Source organism: Eumetopias jubatus, unplaced genomic scaffold, assembly GCF_037043125.1.
Source record: "Eumetopias jubatus isolate StellerSeaLion01/CBP00866 unplaced genomic scaffold, mEumJub1_p1.0 scaffold_1, whole genome shotgun sequence".
NCBI lineage: Eukaryota > Metazoa > Chordata > Mammalia > Carnivora > Otariidae > Eumetopias > Eumetopias jubatus.
The window spans coordinates 153,775,830-153,795,366 of record NW_028274807.1 but is presented as its reverse complement, the minus strand read 5'-3'; the positions used below and the strand labels follow the sequence as shown (position 1 = coordinate 153,795,366).

Sequence of the window (19,537 nt, the reverse complement as noted above, 5' to 3'; positions counted from 1 at the left end):
GAACAGGCCTCTGAGGTTCCTATTATTATAATCCCATTTTACAAAGAAGGAAACTATAGCAAGAGAGGAGAGTAAGTTTCCCAAGGTCACACAGGAAGTAGTGCACCTGGGACTTGGACCTGGGTAATTAGTCTCTAGAGTCTGTACGTTTCCTACCTTCCCAGCTCCGGGAAGAGAGGGCAGACAAGTGGATGCATCCCATACAAATTAGAAAGAAAGCAGAGTGGGACACCTCCCAAAAGAAACCTGTTTCTTGCCCAGTTTGAGTGATGAGCCTCTCATTGGGAGTCATGCCTAGGCAATGTCTTCACTGGGCCCTTGCCAGCTCCGCCCTTCCCGGGGAGCCCTTTCCCACTGGGACAGCAGGAATCCCACAAGAGCAGGCTCCTTGGTCCTACTACTGACCATGGCAACAGGGGCCAGGGGGTCCAAGGATTGGAGGGAGGCTTCTTTCTTTATATCCCCACCCATCCCTGACCATTTGCAGACTCATAAAGCCCTAATGGGAGCTAGAGGCCCCCGAAGATCTGCCCCCACCCACAGATGGGATAATCCTAACTCAAGACTGCTGTCCACCCAGCGTTTCGCCAGATGTGGGCTGAGCATGAAAAGCCACGGCTAGCGGCTACTCACCGCCATGTATTTCCCCTGATCCCAGCAGCATTTTGGCTGTCGCCTGCGCCCACCTCCCCTTTCTCCCAGACTGTTCCCTTGCCAGGGTTCAGGGCTAATGAAAGCCACAGTAATTAAATGGCAATAGAAAATTGAGTTTCTCAACCTGGAAAATGTACCAGTTTCAGACAGGGAAATTTGGTCTTCTTGGTGCTTTCCTATTGGGGTGTTTTGAGCGTGGTGTGGAGATAGGGCTGCTGGAATCTAGACAGGAAAGCAAGAGGAGAAAGCTTTGTAAGAAACCACAGTCCTGGCTTCTGAGCAGAGGTACTTCAGCTTGGGGGACGGACGGGTATCAGGCATCAAAACAATGGGCTTCCAACTCAAAAATGCATGTCCAATCATCAAGAAATAATCAGATGAATCCAGGTAGAGGAAAACTTCTCCAAGACCACTGGCCTGGAGCCCTCAAAACTATCAATGTCATGAGTGACCAAAAAGGCTTAGGGAATGTTCTGAATTAAAGAGGACCTATGACAACCAAATGCAGTGCAGGATCCTGAAGTGGTTCCTGGACCAAGGGGTAAAATGGCAATAAAGGGCATTGTGGGGGCAACTGGGAAAATTTAAATATGGATTATGTATTAGTAAATAGAATTATCTTATCGATATTAAATTTCTTGGGAGCTATAATTGAGTTTTGTTATGTAGAGAATGGCCCTTAGAGATACAGGCTGAGGCGTTCAGTGATGATTGTGTGTGCAACTTACTCTCAAAAGTTCACTAGATAGATAGTTAAATAACTGGAGGCATGTATTTGTTGAAGAGAGAGGGGAAGCATCCTAAAGCAAATGTTAGCCAAGTGTTAATTGGTGGATCTAGGACATAAAGGTGTTCATTAAACAGCTTTTTCATTTTTTTCTACATAAATGTTTAATCTTTCTTAAAAGTGGGGAAGGTGGAAATTTAGAACTGCAATTCATAAAGCCTTCTAGAGAATCGATAGCAAATAGTGACTTATTCTCCCCTTCCCCAGAATAACACAGGCCACACACGGTAATGTACACGGTCTTTCAGGGGACTCAAAAGCACTAAGGCCCTCTATGGAACCCACAGGACCACAGGGTCTAAGAACTGAGACTTCCCTGACAAAAGACCCCTCGCCTACCTCCTAATACAAACCACCCTTCCTCCAGCACCTGACACTCTCTGCAGTGTGACAGAGACCTTCTTTTCTGGTTTTATCTGGAATGTGCTCCCTATGGTCCAGTCACCTGCAGCAGTCTCCTGCCCCTCCCTATCTGCCCACCTGAAATGAGACTTTCTCCATGAAGCCTTGTTGCAATTCTTGGGTCCTTGTCTCTATTTGGCTTGGATCTCTTGAGGCTAGGACTATGTGCTCCAAACTTGACTTCTCTCCCCTGTATACTTGGCAGTATGTCTTGCTGAGAGCAGGTGCCTTGGCGTTTAGAAATCAGATTGTCAGGACTCACGATGAGTGTTTTACACTGTGCCAATGGGAGAAATATGTATTAATGACTTTCAGCCAATGAACACATTTCTCTGGCCCAATTATGATATCAAACCTTTCCTCGGACTTTTAGGTGTTTCAGATTTGGTTGTGGAGATGAGACAAACATCCTGAGTAGTTAGCTAAGGTAGTATTTTTTTTTTAAGATTTTATTTATTTATTTATTTGTCAGAGAGAGAGCACAAGCAGGGGGAGTGGCAGGCAGAGGGAGAGGGAGAAGCGGGCTCCCCACTGAGCAAAGAGCCTCAATGTGGGACTTGATCTCAGGACCCTGGATCATGATCACAGCCAAAGGAAGATACCCAACTGAGCCACCCAGGCATCCCCTAACGTAGTATTTGTTTTCACTATTTCTCAAAACTCAGATGCAGGAGACTACATAAGCCTCACAAAAGGATGAAAAAGGTATTCACTTTTTTCTTTCACCCACAAATAAAAAAAAGAAACAAATGAGATTAAATTAAATGACATAAAATGTATAAAATTAAAACTAAATTAAGTAATGGACTAAAGAGAAATTAAAATAGACGGAATTAATGAAATAAAATTAGTAAAATGAAATGGACGTAATAAACCAAAATAACGAAATGGAATAAACAAAAGTAATAAAGGAAATAAAAAGAAAGTAAAATAAACAAAATAAAAAAACTAAATGAAAAACCAAATAAACATAAGAAAGTAAGTAAAATGAAAAAAATGAAATTAATCAGATAAACATCGCAATCATTGAAGGAAACTGTGTGTTAGGCAGGATGCCGTTCTGCCGCCCGCATCTTCGGGCTCCCCGGTGTCGGCCAGAGCTAAAGCTCGGCTCTGGGAAATGCGGGGTCCTGTCGGGTGGGGGGTGGGTTTCGAGCCGGGGAACGCGATTGCGCCGGCTGGCGGAGAAGGTGCCCTCTGGGCGTGACAGCATCCCCACTCCTCGGGGGCTCGCTCGCCGCGTTGACCAGGACGCCGGCAGGTGGCGCCCTGGGCTCCGAGGATCGAGTCCGCCTGGCTCTGCCGGGGCTTCCCGGGGCCTCCCGGACGGCGTCTGCGCTGGGTGCGCCGGTGCTGCGGGAACTCCGGCCTCCTCTACAACCTGTGGGCTGTGTCCCCCTCCGTAAAAACTCTCTCTCACACACACCCCGCGGCTACCTGAGGTCCCTCGGTTGCTCACTCTGATGAGGAAAGGCGAAATGGAGCCCTTGCTAAACGTCACATGGAATGCAGGGTTCCTGCCACAAGGGTACAGATGTGAATGGTTCATCCAATAAGTTGTTTTATTGGAAATGATTGAAAGTGCTAAATAAAATGGAAGTCGGAGTAAAAAAAATAATTAACCTGCCCGGTGCCAGGGAAAAAGATATTCGTTCAGAAATTTCCAGAATAGCTACCTGTGGCCTGGTCGGGGATTAAGAGATGGCAGAGGACATTTGCAGGCGGCCTTTCTGCAGTCCCATAAGTCCTCAGCCCAGCCGTGCTGGGGGGATGGGAGGGATGGGGGTGGGGATGGGGACAAGGGGCCGCTCACATGCAAATGCTGCTGTGACAATCCGGCCGGGCGCCTCCGCGCCTCCGGGAGGCCGAGGCTGGAACAAAGCATTAGCATTTTCTACATGTGAAAAGCCCGCATTCCTGGGCAGGGAGGCCGCGAGGGCGCCGGCCCCCCCACCCCATTCACACTCCGGACCACACAGAGAGCCTCCCGCGCCAAATGCTCGAAGGTTCGTTTCAGCTTTTCTTTTGACCCGAGCGATGCATACGAAATGTAGATATTTCCCTAAACGCCAGGCTTTGACATTTAATGCGATCCTAAGTAGTCTGAAATGTGGACGGGATTAGGAGGAGGCTTGGGGCCCACAGGGACACTTGGCCAAATCCTCCTAAATCCTCCAGGACAATTGTTTGTCACCACACGGATCCCCTTGCCCCAAATGAGGGGGCTAATGAACTTCGCTGCCTCCTCCCGTGGCACCCCCACTCCTACCGCAGAGCCTGTATTTCTGTCTTGTTCTTCCCATGGAGAAAGGGAAGCTGAACGTGTAAATTGCTTGCTTTGTGTATGTCTGGGTTTGGTTACTTTAGGCTGCGCCAGCTGAGTTTGACCACTAACCCATCCATCCTGGGCCACTATTTAAATCTCACTTGATAAGGCTCAGAGGGTCAAGGATGCTGGGGCCCTGTGAACCTTGGGGTTATGTTAATAGGCCACTCCCACCTTGAAAGAAGGGGGTCCAGTGACACTGCCAGGCCTAAAAAGAAAAAACATCACCAAAAATTCTGTTCAGTGGACTTTGTTCGTTTAGAACAATCCACACACTGTATAATGTACAGCCCCGTCTTCAAAGTACTCGCAATCCCAGAGGGGGGAGAAAATAGCTGACCAAGAAGAGAAGGTAGAGTGTGCCTGAAGATTTGCCAAGTTACTGTGGGGCTCAACAAAAAAGCTTACCAGCCCATAACACACCCTTGGTAAGCATGGCTGGCATGAACGAAGAGCTGGGGTTTAAGAGAAATGAATCTCCTTGGGGGTTAGGGCTGCGGAGAGGTAGTGTGGGATGGCTAGGATGTTGACATGTTGAAGCTGAAAGAGGAATTTCTAGGGAGTGGGAAAAGGTGACTCCTTTGGGGCGATGGCAGAGAATCCAGTTTGGGTGACACGTGGGATGTAAGGCAGAAGTCAACAGAAACTAGGGAGGATGGAGCAGGTACCATGAAGAGCCCTTGCAGGTCTTCCTGAACGCTGGGCAAGAATCAGCACTGCCCTGGCGGGCGCCTGGTCATCTCACTTGGTTAAGCGACTGCCTTCAGCTCAGGTCATGATCCTGGAGTCCTGGGATCGAGTCCCACATCCGGCTCCCTGCTCAGCAGGGAGTCTGCTTCTCCCTCTGACTCTCTTCCCTCTCGTGCTCTCCGTCATTCTCTCTCTCAAATAAATAAATCTTAAAAAAAAAAAAATCAGCACTGCCCTGTAGGCAGTCACAGGCTGGGCTGAGGAGGGACCTGAGGCGGGGAGACTTGTGAGCCCTTCTCACCCGAGGGCAAGGGCCTGGGCAAGGTAGGAAAGAATGGGATGAGAACACAACCACTACACCCCAGATACTGTATTAAAAACAAGACAACAGGGGCACCTGGGTGGCTCAGTTGGTTAAGCGACTGCCTTCGGCTCAGGTCATGATCCCAGGGTCCTGGGATCGAGCCCCGCTTTGGGCTCCCTGCTCAGTGGGGAGCCTGATCTCCCTCTCCCACTCCCCCTGCTTGTGTTCCCTCTCTTGCTCTCTGTCAAATAAAATCTTTAAAAAAAACAAAAAAACAAAACAAAACAAAAACCAGACAACAGGCTCCTAATAGAGTCACTTATGCTAAGCCCCTCATCACCAAACTGAGCCTCAACTTAGTTTTGTTGTCTCCCAGAAATGGAAACTTAAACCAGTTAATCAGGAATCACCTGATCAGCCCTAGTTAAGTAATCTGCCTGATAGATCCCTAGCATCCCTAAAGTAACTTTACAGTAACTTTTTTTGCCAGCATAACTTCCTTGTTCCCATTCCCTTCTGCCGTAAGTCTTTCATTCTGTACAGCTCCTCAGAGCTCCTTTCTGTTAGGTTGAATGCTGCCCAATTGAATCAATTTTTGCTCAAATAAACTTAAAATTTTTAATATGCCTGTTTATCTTTTAACATTGGACATATCCAAAGTGAAGATAATTTACCTACAGAGCCCTCCTGCCCCTACCAGCCACCTGCAGGGCTACCTCAATAATGTAATAATGTATAACGTTTCCTTAAAGCAGGAAAACAGTTTCTGCTTTTATACCCTTTATATCACACAGTGAAAATCATGGAGCTCCCATTTGGGAGTTCAAGGTACTTCCAGAAATAACAAGGGCCAGCCCTTAAAATTCATTCCAGCCCAATGAGGGTACTATTAGTATCCTTTTACAGATGAAAACACTGAGGCACAAAGCAAAACAACTTGTTCTGGATTAAACTTGTCCCGGTATGTGAGAGAACAAGATTTGAAGCCAGTCAGAGTCTGGCTTCGGGTCCATGAAGTCATGAGTCACTTTTCTCCAGAAGGCTTCCAAAAAGGGGAATGGGTGGGAGACAGAGAGAACAGTCAGGGGAAGAAAGTGTGGAGGATGGCTGGACTGAGCAGGGTGCAGGCACCAGGAAGGGCACGTGAACTCACTGGTAGTCAATGTCCACCAAGTGCACTTTGCATTCATCACCTCGTTTTAATCTTCACACTGGGTCCTGAGGAAAGGCACCCTCATTTTGCAAACTGGTTAAAAACCTCAAGAGATCAAGTCATTGGCTTGGTCACTTGGGTTGAGTAAGGGGCAGAGCTCTAGCTAACTATCAGACAGTGGAGTGTGAGTGGGGGAAAGATCAGGGTATGTTGTTATGAAAGGGTGGCACGGTTACAAGCTGGCGGAATGGGTGTGGTGCCCATGCACAGGCAGGCGGAAGTGGGCCAGGATGCCTGTAAAGGACTTGGCAGTGTGGAGCTCTGCAGGGGGCCATCCTATGGCATGAGGGCCAGGGGCATAATGCTCCAGCTCTTCTGAGGGTGAATGCCTTACAGTTCGGGGGACACTTGCAATCACATTCTCATTGGGTCTGTGAATTTTGCCCCTTTTAGAAGCTGAATGGGTAGTGGAGTTTGAACAGAAGCTGATGAGGCTCTTCTCAAAATTTACCACCTTAAGGGCACCTGGCTGGCTTAGTCCGTAGAACGTGTGACTCCTGAGTTTGAGCCCCATGTTGGATGTAGAGATTATTATCTTATTTAAAAATAAGATCTTGGGACACCAGGGGCGCCTGGGTGGCTCAGTCATTGAGTGTCTGCCTTCAGCTCGGGTCATGATCCCGGGGTCCTGGGATCAAGCCCCATATTAGGCTTCCTGCTCCACGGGAAGCCTGCTTCTCCCACTCCCCCTGCTTGTCTCCCTGTCAAATAAATAAATAAAATCTTTAAAAAAAAAAGATCTGGGGTGCCTGGGTGGCTCAGTTGTTAAGCGTTTGCCTTCGGCTCAAGTCATGATCCCAGGGTCCTGGGATCGAGCCGCACATTGGGCTCCCTGCTCAGCGGGAGGGCTTGTCCCTCTCCCTCTGCCCCTTCCCCACTTGCGCTTGCACTAATAATAAAAGATCTTAAAAAAAAAAGTTATGTATCAAGAGAGACCCAAACGGGGAAGAAATGGAAATACCTGGGAAAAATTTCAGGGAAGTGGCATTTACAGTCTTTTAGCACATTAGGATTACCTCACTTAACAAAGGTGGCATTAACAAATTGGGGCAGGAATAGGTGGGAAGGTGGCTTCCTGGCTGATGCAACTAGTATGAACAGTCATGGAAATGAGTTTACATTTAATGTGCTGGGATCTGCCCAGGGCAGGCTATGGAAGGCAAAGCTGGGCTGATGGAACATTCATTTGACAAGGCATCAGAAGGAGTTCGTAGGTTGGGAAAACACTTACCTGGCCTCCCTTTAAGATGTGCAGGGCTATCCTAGCCAACTGCAGCCGGCACTGTTAGTGACTTCTTTTCCAGCCTTCCCTGCAGCTAAGGATGGCTACCTGACTTGATCTGACAAAGGACGTGAAGCTGAGAGTTTGTTCCTGACAGTCTCCTATGAGAATAGGCTGCCTTTACCCTCTTCTTGCCTTCAATGCAGATGCAATGCTGGAACATCCTGTGACTGGGGACAAAAACCCAAATGCTAAGGACAGTGACATGGAAAATGGGAGCTGAGTCCCTAAGGGCATCCCTGAGCACTAGAACCAAGGCCAGCAGCTGCCTATGTGCCCACCTCTTAAGTGAAAGAAAAAAATCTTCGTTTATATCATGAACCCATTGTTTACTACTAGCAGCCAAATGTATTTTTTTTTTTAAAGATTTGAAAGAAAGCATGTGAGTGAGTGGGGGGAGAGAATCCCAAGCAGACTCTGTGCAGAGCCTGATGTGGGGCTCGATCCCATGACCCTGAGATCATGACCTGAGCAGAAACCAAGAGTCAGACACTTAACCTACTGCACCACTCAGACGCCCCAAATGTATTATTTAACACAGCAACATGGGGCCTGACCTGCCTCATAGCTATTCCTACTTTCCCATAAACCAATCAGCAAGCAAGGAAAGTTCTCATTTCTTGAGATTTCTCCAAAGATGTATTGTCCTCAAGTACAAATACCAGGCCTTTTCCCACTTCACACTAACAAGACCCTGTGGGGTCCTCCAAGTTATGAGGTCTGTGGACTCACTCTCCAAAAACTGTCCAGGCCAAGCAATTCTGTTATCATCTTGCAGCATATGAATGGGTCCCCCAGTGCTGCTGCTTGTCTGGGACTTGGGAATGCAGAGGCTACAGACTTGGACCAACACCAGTGAAGCTTAAGGGTCTTCCTCTCATCTGGAAACCGCTTTGAGAGGCCCATGGAAGCTAGGCCACTGTTCTCAGTATCTACCTAGAAAAAATTTACTCTGTAAAGATAAATTTTAAGAGTAATGTGGCTCTTAAAAGAGCAACAGAACCCCTATGTGCCCACCCATCCCATGTTTAATTGGAAAAAGAGGGCCTCTGGGTAGCACAGTTGGTTAAGCGTCTGCCTTTGACTTGGGTCATGATCTCAGGGTCCCGGGATTGAGCCCCACATCGGGCTCCCTGCTCAGCGAGGAGCCTGCTTCTCCCTCTCCCTCTGCTTGAGGCTCCCCCTACTTGTGTTCTCTGTCAAATGAATAAATAAAATCTTTAAAAAGTGGAAAAAGAAACTCCCCCCTTCTCTGAGTCCTTTGTGTGCAATGTCTATTACATCACAGATACCCTGTTCTAGTAGATATACCTATCTGAAGTGATTTCAGCAAGAGAATAAGATCAAGTCTGGGTAAATTATGTGCTTTGTTATCAAATACTTTCCTCTCCAGGCACGAAAGTGAGGAAGCATTCAGAGTCAGCTGGTGTCAGACTTCCCTAGCTGGTCTCCAAACTAGGGAACTGAAGAGATGTAGACAGCAGGACCCTCCTAAATAGCAAGCTTTGATGAACCTACCAAACATGATCTCAACCAGGAGGTCACCCATTTTTTCTTTCATTTTTCTTTTCTTTTTATTTTTTTTTAAAGATTTTATTTATTTATTTGACAGAGAGAGACACAGTGAGAGAGGGAACACAAGCAGGGGGAGTGGGAGAGGGAGAAGCAGGCTTCCCACGGAGCAGGGAGCCTGATGCAGGGCCCAATCCCAGGACCCTAGGATCATGACCTGAGCCGAAGGCAGACGCTTAACGACTGAGCCACCCAGGCGCCCCTTTTCTTTCTTTTTTTAAAAAAAGATTTATTTAGGGGCTCCTGGGTGGCTCAGTCAGTTAAGCATCTGCCTTCGGCTCAGATCATGATCCTGGGGTCCTGGGATCAAGGCCTGCATCAGCTTCTCCCTCTCTCCCTCTGTTCCCCCCCCCATGCTCTAATAAATAAATCTTTTTTAAAAAATGAAATAAAATTTGAGAGAAAGAACCTCAAGCAGACTCCCTGCTGAACACAGGGCCCAACCCCACTACCCTGAGATCATGACCTGAGCTGAAATCGAGTCAGACACCCAACCAAGTGACCCAGGTGCCCCTTTTTTCCAGAAAAAAATTTTTTGGGGTGCCTGGGTGGCTCAGTTGTTAAGTGTCTGCCTTTGGCTCAGGTTATGGGATTGGGCCCTGTGTGGGGCTCCCTGCTCACCAGGAAGTCGGCTTCTCCCTCTCCCACTGCCCCTCCCCCCAACTCATGCTCTCTACCTATCTCACATAAAATCTTTTTTTTTTTTAAAGATTTTATTTATTTATTCATGAGAGACACACACACACAGAGAGAGAGGCAGAGGGAGAAGCAGGCTCCCAAGGAGCAGGGAGCCCGATGTGGGACTCGATCCCAGGACCCTGGGATCATGACCTGAGCTGAAGGCAGACGCTTAACCATCTGAGCCACCCAGGCACCCTCACGTAAATAAAATCTTAAAAAAATTTTTTTTTATTTTTTATTTTTTATTTTTTAAGGAATCTGTACACCCAACGTGGGGCTTGAACTCAAAACCCTGAGATCAAGAGTTGATTGCTCCTCCAACTGTGCTAGCCAGGTGCCCCGACCCAATTTTTGCAAAGAAAGTGTGTATTACGACTTTTCCCCCCTAAAGTTAATGTATCAACCCTATGGACAAATTTTGGCCATGTTAATCCCACAACATATGTCTGTCTGTTCGAAAGAAGCTTTTTTTTTTTAATTCTTTAAGTAATCTCCACACCCAGCGTGGGGCTCAAAGTCACAACCCCAAGATCAAGAGTCATGTGTTCTACCAACTGAGTCAGCCAGGCACCTGGGAAAGAAACAGTTTTAAATTTTTGTTTACATCTGCAAAGAGGTTAACGATGAACCTTGAGCTCCTTGCTAACAGACTCTAGAACCAGTGCCTCTGCCTAGGGGTACAGGAGGATGAACATGACCACTGCCCTGAACCTGGTTTGTCTTCATTTGTAATCTTGAAGCAAGTGATTCCTATCAGACCAGTCATCTCTTCTTAAGCGTCATCTCTTAAGTCATCTCTTCTCTTGAATGGCCCTATGGGTTCTATTACGCATTTTCTGGTCCTTTTAGTCATAACCAGGCAGAAAACACATCAACTTCCCCTCCTCTCTGCCCCCAGATCAGCTTCTGGAATGGCTACTCATCACCTACTAACAGGTCTCTCAGGTTTTAAAACTTTAACACTAAACCTCAGATGCTAAAATTGTCCAACAGTTGCAAGAAAGACAAAATGTATTATACAAGACTGTTCTGATAAGACCATGTTTTAATTGCCTATGACATGGATACACCACATAATGGCTCAAAATGTAAGATTAAAGAAAAACAGATGAAAATGAGTTTGTGAATCCTTAATTTTAAGTAAGCTTCTGGCAAAAACAAAACAAAACAAAAAACCCCCAAAAAGCTAGGGGTTAGAATCATTTCAAAATTGTGTCTTCAAAACTAGCACCTTTCACAATCTGCTTTTATTCATTTTGCTGTGATACAACTAAAAAGGCCCGTAAATACTCCCCTGGGTCTCAAGTAACAGTTTTCCGAGAGCAAAAATGTCACTTTCTCTGTGCAGTGAAAGCTGGCATTTGGATGGGCTGGATCGGGTGGACAGGCTGGAACACTGGCTTCTTTCTCATCTCAGACAGTGTTTTCACTGTGGGGAGCAGTTGATTCCTTTTGATGATCTGTAAGGCCAGCTGGGTATTACCTATAAAAACACTTCCCATTAAAAAAAAAAAAAGCATAAACAATACCATGTGCAAAGCAAGCCATCAGCATCATGCAAGGGAAGTAAAAGATGGTCTGGGAGAGCAGTGGTCTGCAACCTTTGCTATACACTGAAGCCACATCATGCTTCCGTCCCATCCCCAGAAATTCTAATTTAAGAGACCTGGGGCGTGACCTGGGCAAAGGGATTTTTAGGGGCACCTGGGTGGCTCAGTCGTTAAGCGTCTGCCTTCGGCTCAGGTCATGATCCCAGGGTGCTGGGATCGAGCCCCACATCGGGCTCCCTGCTCGGCGGGAAGCCTGCTTCTCCCTCTCCCACTCCCTTGCTGTGCTGTCAAATAAATAAATAAAATCCTTAAAAAAAAAAAAAGGGATTTTTAAAAGCCCTAAGGTTTTTCTAAGGTATAACCCAGCTTGCGAACTTGTCTCCAGGTAGACTACATGGAAGAAGGGCACTAGGACCAGTGCACTAACCCTATTTACACCTTTCAGGAGGCCGAGGCCAAATGGGTACCAGGCACTTAATGCTATAAAAAAGCTATCAAAAGAGGGAACCATGTAAAGATTCCCATGATCAAAAGGAGGCATGACTTAGAACTCTTAATGTTTCTGTTTAATTTCTTCCATTCATGTCTCTTCTCTACTTCATGCTCTCTTATATAGGGCCCACAGTCATTTTTTCAGAAGCCACGACCTTAAAGGTTGTATGTGCCCCAGAGGTCTAACCTGGATTTAGGTCTGGATAACTGTCAGCAAGAACTGGTTTACCGTAAAACTCATTAATGACACCTATGTTCAAAATACTACAGTGTACAACTCTTAGCAACTGGCATTCTGCCTCATGTTCTCAATTCAAGTCATTTGGCTGCCTAAGAGAAAGGTTAATTAGTAGGGATTAATTATAATTGTCAGAAGTTATGCTTTCCCATATTTTCACAGATAAAAGGAAATACGGTTAAGTCACAAGAAGCAGGAATTTGTAAGATACCAAAAACTCCCTAGCTACATTTTTTTCTAGAAGAACTTGATGGGTAATATCTTCAAGGAAGGCAAAGTTTCAAATTCGAAGAGATAAATCAGACACCCAAAACCTTGGGCTCTTTGAAAGGATACAGTCCTTTTGTTTTTGCTTTTAAACTTCTATTTAAGTAATCTCTACACCCAACGTGGGGCTCGAACTCACAACCCCAAGATCAAGAGTTGCATGCTCTTCCAACTGAGCCAGTCATCTCTGAAGGGATACAGTCCTAACTAAAGAGAATTACTTACCATTTTGCAGTTCAAGGTAGACTGCCAGTAAGATGGCTTCAGGGGGCACCTCTTTAGGATGGATCATTGAAGCCGCCTTTGCTCAAAACAAAAAACACCCATGAAAAACCAAAAGCTTAAGACACAAACTCCAAGTAATGCTGGGGGTGAGGGGGGGGAAGCCTACCAATGACAAGTTAGTAAACTCATTCCCACATGACCTTCTAGCAACTACTATCTTTCTGTTCTGATGTCCCTCAGCTACCTTTGTCCTCAGCCCTACTGATTAAACTAGACATGTAATTTTTTGTTAAATAATTCACTATTTTCTCTTACCTAGTCCATAATGAGTTTTTAATAGGGGAAAGCTTTTCTTCCCTCTTGTTTTCACCTGCTTGGGGTTCTTCTTCCATGTTTTGGCTCTATTTGGTTTTGAGAAGGGTGACCAGACACTCTTGATTCTGCACTCCAGTCATTGGTCCAGGTCTGTTGGTGGCTCTTCACCACAGACATGGTTGCACTTATATTAAAATCTGCATGTCCATTTGTTTTCCTAAGTAACAACTCAGTATTGCAGGTCTCAAGTTCCCAAAGTTAGCAATAAGAATTCAAACTTAAAAAGTTGGTAACACAGAAAAATAAAATACCACTAAGCATGTTCAATGTCCCCATTTTTAAGGACTGAAACAGTACAATTTTGTCAAATAAAATAATTTAATTGTTTAAGCAGCATGCTATTCTTTCCTGGATCTGAGAGTCACTTCTCTAGCTAGCAACTTCTCTCTGACCTAGTCGTGAAAAAGGAAGCCTGGCCTGCTCTGGTCAATGGTGCTGAGATCATAGGTTTATTTCCTCAGTCTGGGCCTCTTTGGGCTGCAGCCTTTTCTCACACCTTACTATCAACGTATTCCCCCATCCAGTCTCAGGTACTCTGGCTTCCAGGCTGCCCTGCTTCTTCCCTTCATCTTATCAAAAAGTGTATTTGTATAAACATTTACTGATCAGAGGTGAGTGTGTGGGTAAGACAGGGACTCATCCTGACAATAAACAGGCATGCAAACAACTAACAATAATCCAAACAAATTTACCCAAATGCTAGGGAGAGAAGGGAATGAATGTACTGTGAATATGAAGAGAGAAAAATGTTTCTTTTGAATGGAGAGCTTCAGGGCAAGGGGCACCTGCCTTAGTCCTTGCAGGGTGGATACTGGGTAACAGAAAATGGGGAGAAAGGCCTTGGAGGCCAAGCTGTGAAGATGGGAGATATGTGGTGGACCAGAAGCTTGCACAAGGTCAAGTTTCCAGCAGCCTCAGAAGAGATCTTGGATGAGCAGGTACGCTCTCATCCAGGGCACACCCTTAAGCTCTTCATGAACGAAGCAGGGAGGCTTTTATTTCTCTCACCACATCATGGAGGTATAATGACTCCATTCAGAAAATGAGATTTTACACTTCTAGGCCAAGCTTCATACAGGCAAGATCATCTTTACAGCATTTTGTGGGTACTAAAATCTCCATTTTGGGGCACCTGGGTGGCTCAGTCATTAAGCGTCTGCCTTCGGCTCAGGTCATGATCCCGGGGTCCCGGGATCAAGCCCTGCATCGGGCTTCCTGCTCGGCGGGAAGCCTGCTTCTCCCTCTCCCACTCCCCCTGCTTGTACTCCTACTCTCGCTGTCTCTCTCTGTCAAATAAATAAATTAAAAAATCTTAAAAAAAAAAAATCTCCATTTTGCCTTCAAGTGGCTGGTTAACACAGGTCATTTATTGTTCTTTGCACTGATCACAGTCTACAGCTTTCTCTAAAATACAGGCATTCACAACAGCAACTTTATGAGACTTGATGGTGCTCTGCTTACTGGCTGTTCAGAATGGCTACTGGCAGGCAGGCAACCTCGGAAACATCTCCGTGGAGCCCTTTCCAACTCTTCACGTCACTGTCCTGCCCTCCCAGGCAGGGTGGGCCTCCCAATTAACAAAGATCCAGCCAATGGATTAACCTAAAAACCAAGGGACCAAAACAAAACCCCCTTCAGACCCTGAGCCAGGCCTGAGCCCATCTGTCTCTCCCAGCGTGGCAGCCACCACGGCCACCTGCTGTACGAGAACCTGAGCCAGACCGTGCATACTGCAACTTTAGATCAAAAGTCCTATTTGTTGGGTGCCTGGGTGGTTCAGATGGTTGAGCGTCTGCCTTCAGCTCAGGTCATGGTCCCAGGGTCCTGGGATTGAGCCCCGCATTGGGCTCACTGCTTGGTGGGGAGCCTGCTTCTCCCTCTCCCTCTACTGTTCCCCCTACTTGTGCTCTCTTGTTCTGTCAAATAAATAAATAAAATCTTAAAAAAAAAAAAAAGTCCTCTTTGCGGTAGTCAACTCCTTCCCAATCAACTGGTGTAACTCAACTGCAAGATAATAGCAAACATGTTTCCTTGGATAGTCCATCACTTAACATTTCTGATTTTGGATCAGAAGTGCCGACCAGATGCCACTTTAACTAAATATCACTCGTGGTTATTTTGCACATGGTAAGATTCTTCATAGCTCTACACAACAAGTGGTCTTCATAGGAAGAACATTTCCAGAAGCCACCAAATCTCTTGAGAATAGGTGTAATTTCAATGTTAGCTACTCTGATAAGCATATAGGGACATGGGCTCTCTCCTGTGCTGCTGGTGACTATACCATTTGACACAAACTTTCCATATTAGAAGTCTTGAAATTCTGCATACTCTCTGACCTCGCAATTCCATTTATAGGCAGGGTTGCATCACGCCTACCTATTTTTACTGTTTTATTCCCATGGCTTACCAAAAAGTAGTGCTCACATGCTTGCTGAATTAATATCTTTTTGAGGAATTACCCCTTTCTGAGTTTTTGACCCAGCCTCTGGAGCTGCCACTGGTGCTATCTGGTCACCTGGTCCCCTACTGCAAGTAAGGGTCCATGTACATGACTGCTCCAGGGATGCGCAGGAAACCTAAAGAGACTCAATCAGAATCTTCCCAGAGACCTACTGATGATACATCATATCAGTGGTAGAATTCAGAGGTGTATTTTAGTTATATGTTGCCAGTAATTTTCTTTAGCGTATGTGGAATTTCTTTGGCACCAGCTTTCTTCTGAAGTCTCCCGTATTAGTGCTCCAGCCACACAGTACTTATCCTGCTGCCCCATAACCAGTGTTGGTGGTTTCTAGTCTGTCCTTTCAGAGCTCTTGTATGCATATACACAACCGTAAAGCAACAGTTTCAAATCCTGGTCTTTTCACTTAGTGTATCTTGGATACCTCATCATTTCAGTACGGAGTTTATAGCAGCACTGTGTTCGGCTGTGTGGGTGCACCATTATTTAGATAGTTCCCAATCTTCTGGAATTTTAATTATTAAAACCATTGGGAAAAATCCTCCATTAAGTGCCTAGGTTCATTTGTAATAGCTGATCAGTTGTTTACCTTGCAAGAATATTTCTAAGCTTGGAAAAGTAATATTCCAATTTTTAACAAATTGACCAGAACCTCAAACAAAATAACAAAACCCAGAAACTCCAAACCCTTTGCTGGCTGCCTTACAAGAGGGCTTAGCCCCACCACTTCTAGCCTCACCTGGTGGAGACACTTTCGGGCTTTGTCGTATTCGCTCCTCAGGCAGTAGGCGCTGCCAAGATTGAATAGCATCACGGTCCTGGCAGAGGTGACTGAACTGGGGTAGCACTGAGGGGCCCGCTTCCCAGCTGGGGAAAAAGAACGTGGACCCTGGTGAAGAGGCCGCGTCAAGGGCAAGGGGGCAACCCAATCCACCGCCCCAGCAGCTGCTCAGACTAAAGCACAGCGCTACTTCTTAGGTTGACAAATGGACACAAAAGGCTTGAGCCTACATCTCTGGGATGCAAAGCCAGGCTATTTGAAATATTTACAAAACTTCTTACTCACAGGATTCCATTGCTTCATTTTCACCTTTGTCTGAGCCTACAAAAACATGAAAATAAACCTGAGGGGGAAGGACAACAGAGAATATTTTCTAGAAACCTAATTTTGTTTATGAAATGGAAAATCTAGTATCAAAGCAATCTGTCATGTCACAGTGTTTACTTTTCATGTAGTGGAGGTTCTATTAGAGGACACCAGAAGGTACCACCCACCACCACCCCATTCCTGCATAATATCTTAAATAAAGTAAATGCCAGTCTTACTTTCTTAAAAACTTAGGCATGATTTAAAACTGACTTTTGAGGGGCGCCTGGGTGGCTCAGTTGTTAAGCGTCTGCCTTAGGCTCAGGTCATGATCCCAGGCTCCAGGGATCCAGCCCCACATCCGGCTCCCTACTCGGCAGGAAGCCTGCTTCTCCCTCTCCCAATCCCCCTGCTTGTGTTCCCTCTCTCGCTGTGTCTCTCTCTGTCAAATAAATAAAATCTTTAAAAATAATAATAATAATAAAAAATAAAACTGACTTTTGAATGCTTATTTCTACTTTCCCCTAGACTGCAGAGTCCCTTTAAGGAGAAAAATACAGTATGATAATCAAAACAAATTTTTCTACTACCAGCCTTTCAAAAGTGAGAGTCTATTTATTTCTTTTTTTTTTTTTTAAAGATTTTATGTATTTATTTGAGAGAGAGAGAATGAGAGAGAGAGAGAGCACATGAGAGGGGGGAGGGTCAGAGGGAGAAGCCGACTCCTTGCTGAGCAGGGAGCCCGATATGGGACTCGATCCCGGGACTCCAGGATCATGACCTGAGCCGAAGGCAGTTGCTTAACCAACTGAGCCACCCAGGCGCCCTCTATTTATTTCTTTAAAATAGTTTTTCTTGGGGCACCTGGGTGGCTCAGTTGTTAAGCATTTGCCTTCAGCTCAGGTCATGGTCCCGGGGTCCTGGGATTAAGCCCAGCACTGGGCTCCCTGCTCCACAGGGAGTCTGCTTCTCCCTCTCCCACTCCCCCTGCTTGTGTTCCCTCTCGCTGTGTCTCTCTGTCAAATAAATAAAATAAAATCTTTAAAAAAAATAAGTAGTCTTTCTTGGGGCGCCTATGTGGCTCAGTCAGTTGGGTGTCTGCCTTCAGTTCAGGTCATGATCCCGGGGTCCTGGGATTGGGCCCCACATCAGGCTCCCTGCTCAATGGGGAGTCTGCTTCTCCCTCTGCCCCTCAACCTGGCTCATGCTGTCTCTCTCTCAAATAAATAAAAATCTTAAAAAAAAAAAGTTAAAAAAAGAAAATAGTCTTTCTTTTCTTTCTTCTTCTTTTTCTTTGGTCTATAAACTCTACAGCCAATGTGCTGCTTGAACTCACACCCTGAGATCAGAGTTTCATGCTCTTCTGACTGAACCAGCCAGGTGCCCCTCTAAAGTAAGCATTTAGACCATGTGATTATCAACTCTTAGGTCTACTCAGCACACAATTACTACAAAATATGTACAGCCAAAAATGTAGAGAGCGAACCCAAAACTTCTTTCCCTTCACAACTGTGCCTTTAAATTTCCACACATCCAGGAAGGCAGTGGAAATGATGACCAATTCTGATCAAATGTGCCCTCACTAACCTTGGTCCTGCTCATTTGAAGAGATTCCTAAGGAAACATCAGTGACATTCTCTGGGTTCAAGTGAGTAATGGCATCAGATATTCTGTCCAGAGAGATGAGGGCTTCTGCAGCATATAAATGGCCCAAAAACCTAAGATGAAAAGAACAGATTCCAAACTGGTAAGTAGGTCATCACAAAACACCCAATGTATAACAAGATTTGGTGTACACATGCTTCACATATTTCTAATCTTTGAATTGAAATAGAAGTTTATAAATGGATCAATTAAAGGTCACTTAACTCTTACCTCTTTATATAAAAGTATCTTAAAATATACAATAATTTTTATATCAGCTAAGCTGGAACAAATGGCACCTATCAATTAAGAAAAAAGTTCAAAATTGGTACATTTACTATTCTGTTTATGCAGAAAATAACATTAACATAAGGAAAGGAATGAAGTTCTAAAATAAGAGACACGTCCAAGGATGAATCCTCCAGTCTCTGCTGCTGGAATAGTCAGAACACATCAGGGTGCCAAATGGGACTGAGACCAGATTTGGGTTAGATCAACTTTACTTTCTATCCCAAAGGTTTCCTGCTTTTCAAATCATCTATTTTATGCCCACTGATGTTTTTAGGACAGATACGCAACCTCCCAGCTTATAAGAGCCTGCTTCTTCCGGTCTTTTACTTACAGGCCATTTTTCTCTATGATCACCTGATTGATTTTTCCAAAATTAAAACAGGATTAGGTATATTCCACCCTTGCTGAAAATCTTAATGACTTTTCCTACCTGAGAACAAAACTTTTTATCAACTTAAAGCTCTCCAAGTTTGGTCCCACTTTTCTATATCCAGTCAATATTTCCAACCCCTCAAAAATTGCTCTGGTCCTAACAGACAGTATCCTGGGCAGGGTGTACCCGCTGTTCCCCCATGGCCTGGCCTTCTTGGGCAAGCCTGGCCTCCTCTCCACAAGCCAACATCTATTCCTCCTTTTATTTTTTAAGATTTTTATTTTCAAGTAACAACTTCACTTATATTTTGAAATAAGATAATTTAAAAATTTCATTAAAGTAGTATCCACAAGCCAGTAATCATTAAAAAACACAAACACATAAATTCAAAGAACTACTTCAAATTGTCTTCTATGAATTTACTTAAAAACATTTTCCTTTTTTAGCCAAATGAAATGCCTTCATGACACCCAAAGCCAAGAAATCTTTGACCAGGTGTAGAGAAAGCAAAAAGCTGCAGGGTAAAGCTGCTGTGGTATGTGAGCTGCCAAATGCAGAATTACCTGCTTGTCTTCGCTGGGAAGACAGAGCCTGGCCTTGTTATTAATTAAGAAACCAAT

At 45.2% G+C, this 19,537-nt stretch overlaps 1 protein-coding gene across 5 annotated transcripts in view; it reads right to left on the bottom strand.

Moving 5' to 3' along the window:
• Window positions 1–10,938: 10,938 nt before the first annotated feature.
• Window positions 10,939–19,537, bottom strand: part of CNOT10 (CCR4-NOT transcription complex subunit 10) — a 77,637-nt gene continuing 69,038 nt past the window's right edge. For 3 of the 5 annotated variants that reach the window (XM_028107139.2, XM_028107141.2, XM_028107144.1), the window contains exons 15-19: window positions 18,197–18,327; window positions 16,589–16,624; window positions 16,262–16,389; window positions 12,684–12,759; window positions 10,939–11,394 (exon numbers count right to left, since the gene is read on the bottom strand). In XM_028107139.2, the coding sequence (XP_027962940.1) occupies window positions 11,243–11,394; window positions 12,684–12,759; window positions 16,262–16,389; window positions 16,589–16,624; window positions 18,197–18,327 (523 nt within the window). In that variant the 3' untranslated portion in view covers window positions 10,939–11,242. Of the gene's footprint in view, window positions 11,406–12,683; window positions 12,760–12,781; window positions 14,661–16,261; window positions 16,390–16,588; window positions 16,625–18,196; window positions 18,328–19,537 lie in introns of those variants that run through there. The other 2 variants (XM_028107142.2, XM_028107143.2) reach the window with 2 other exon arrangements.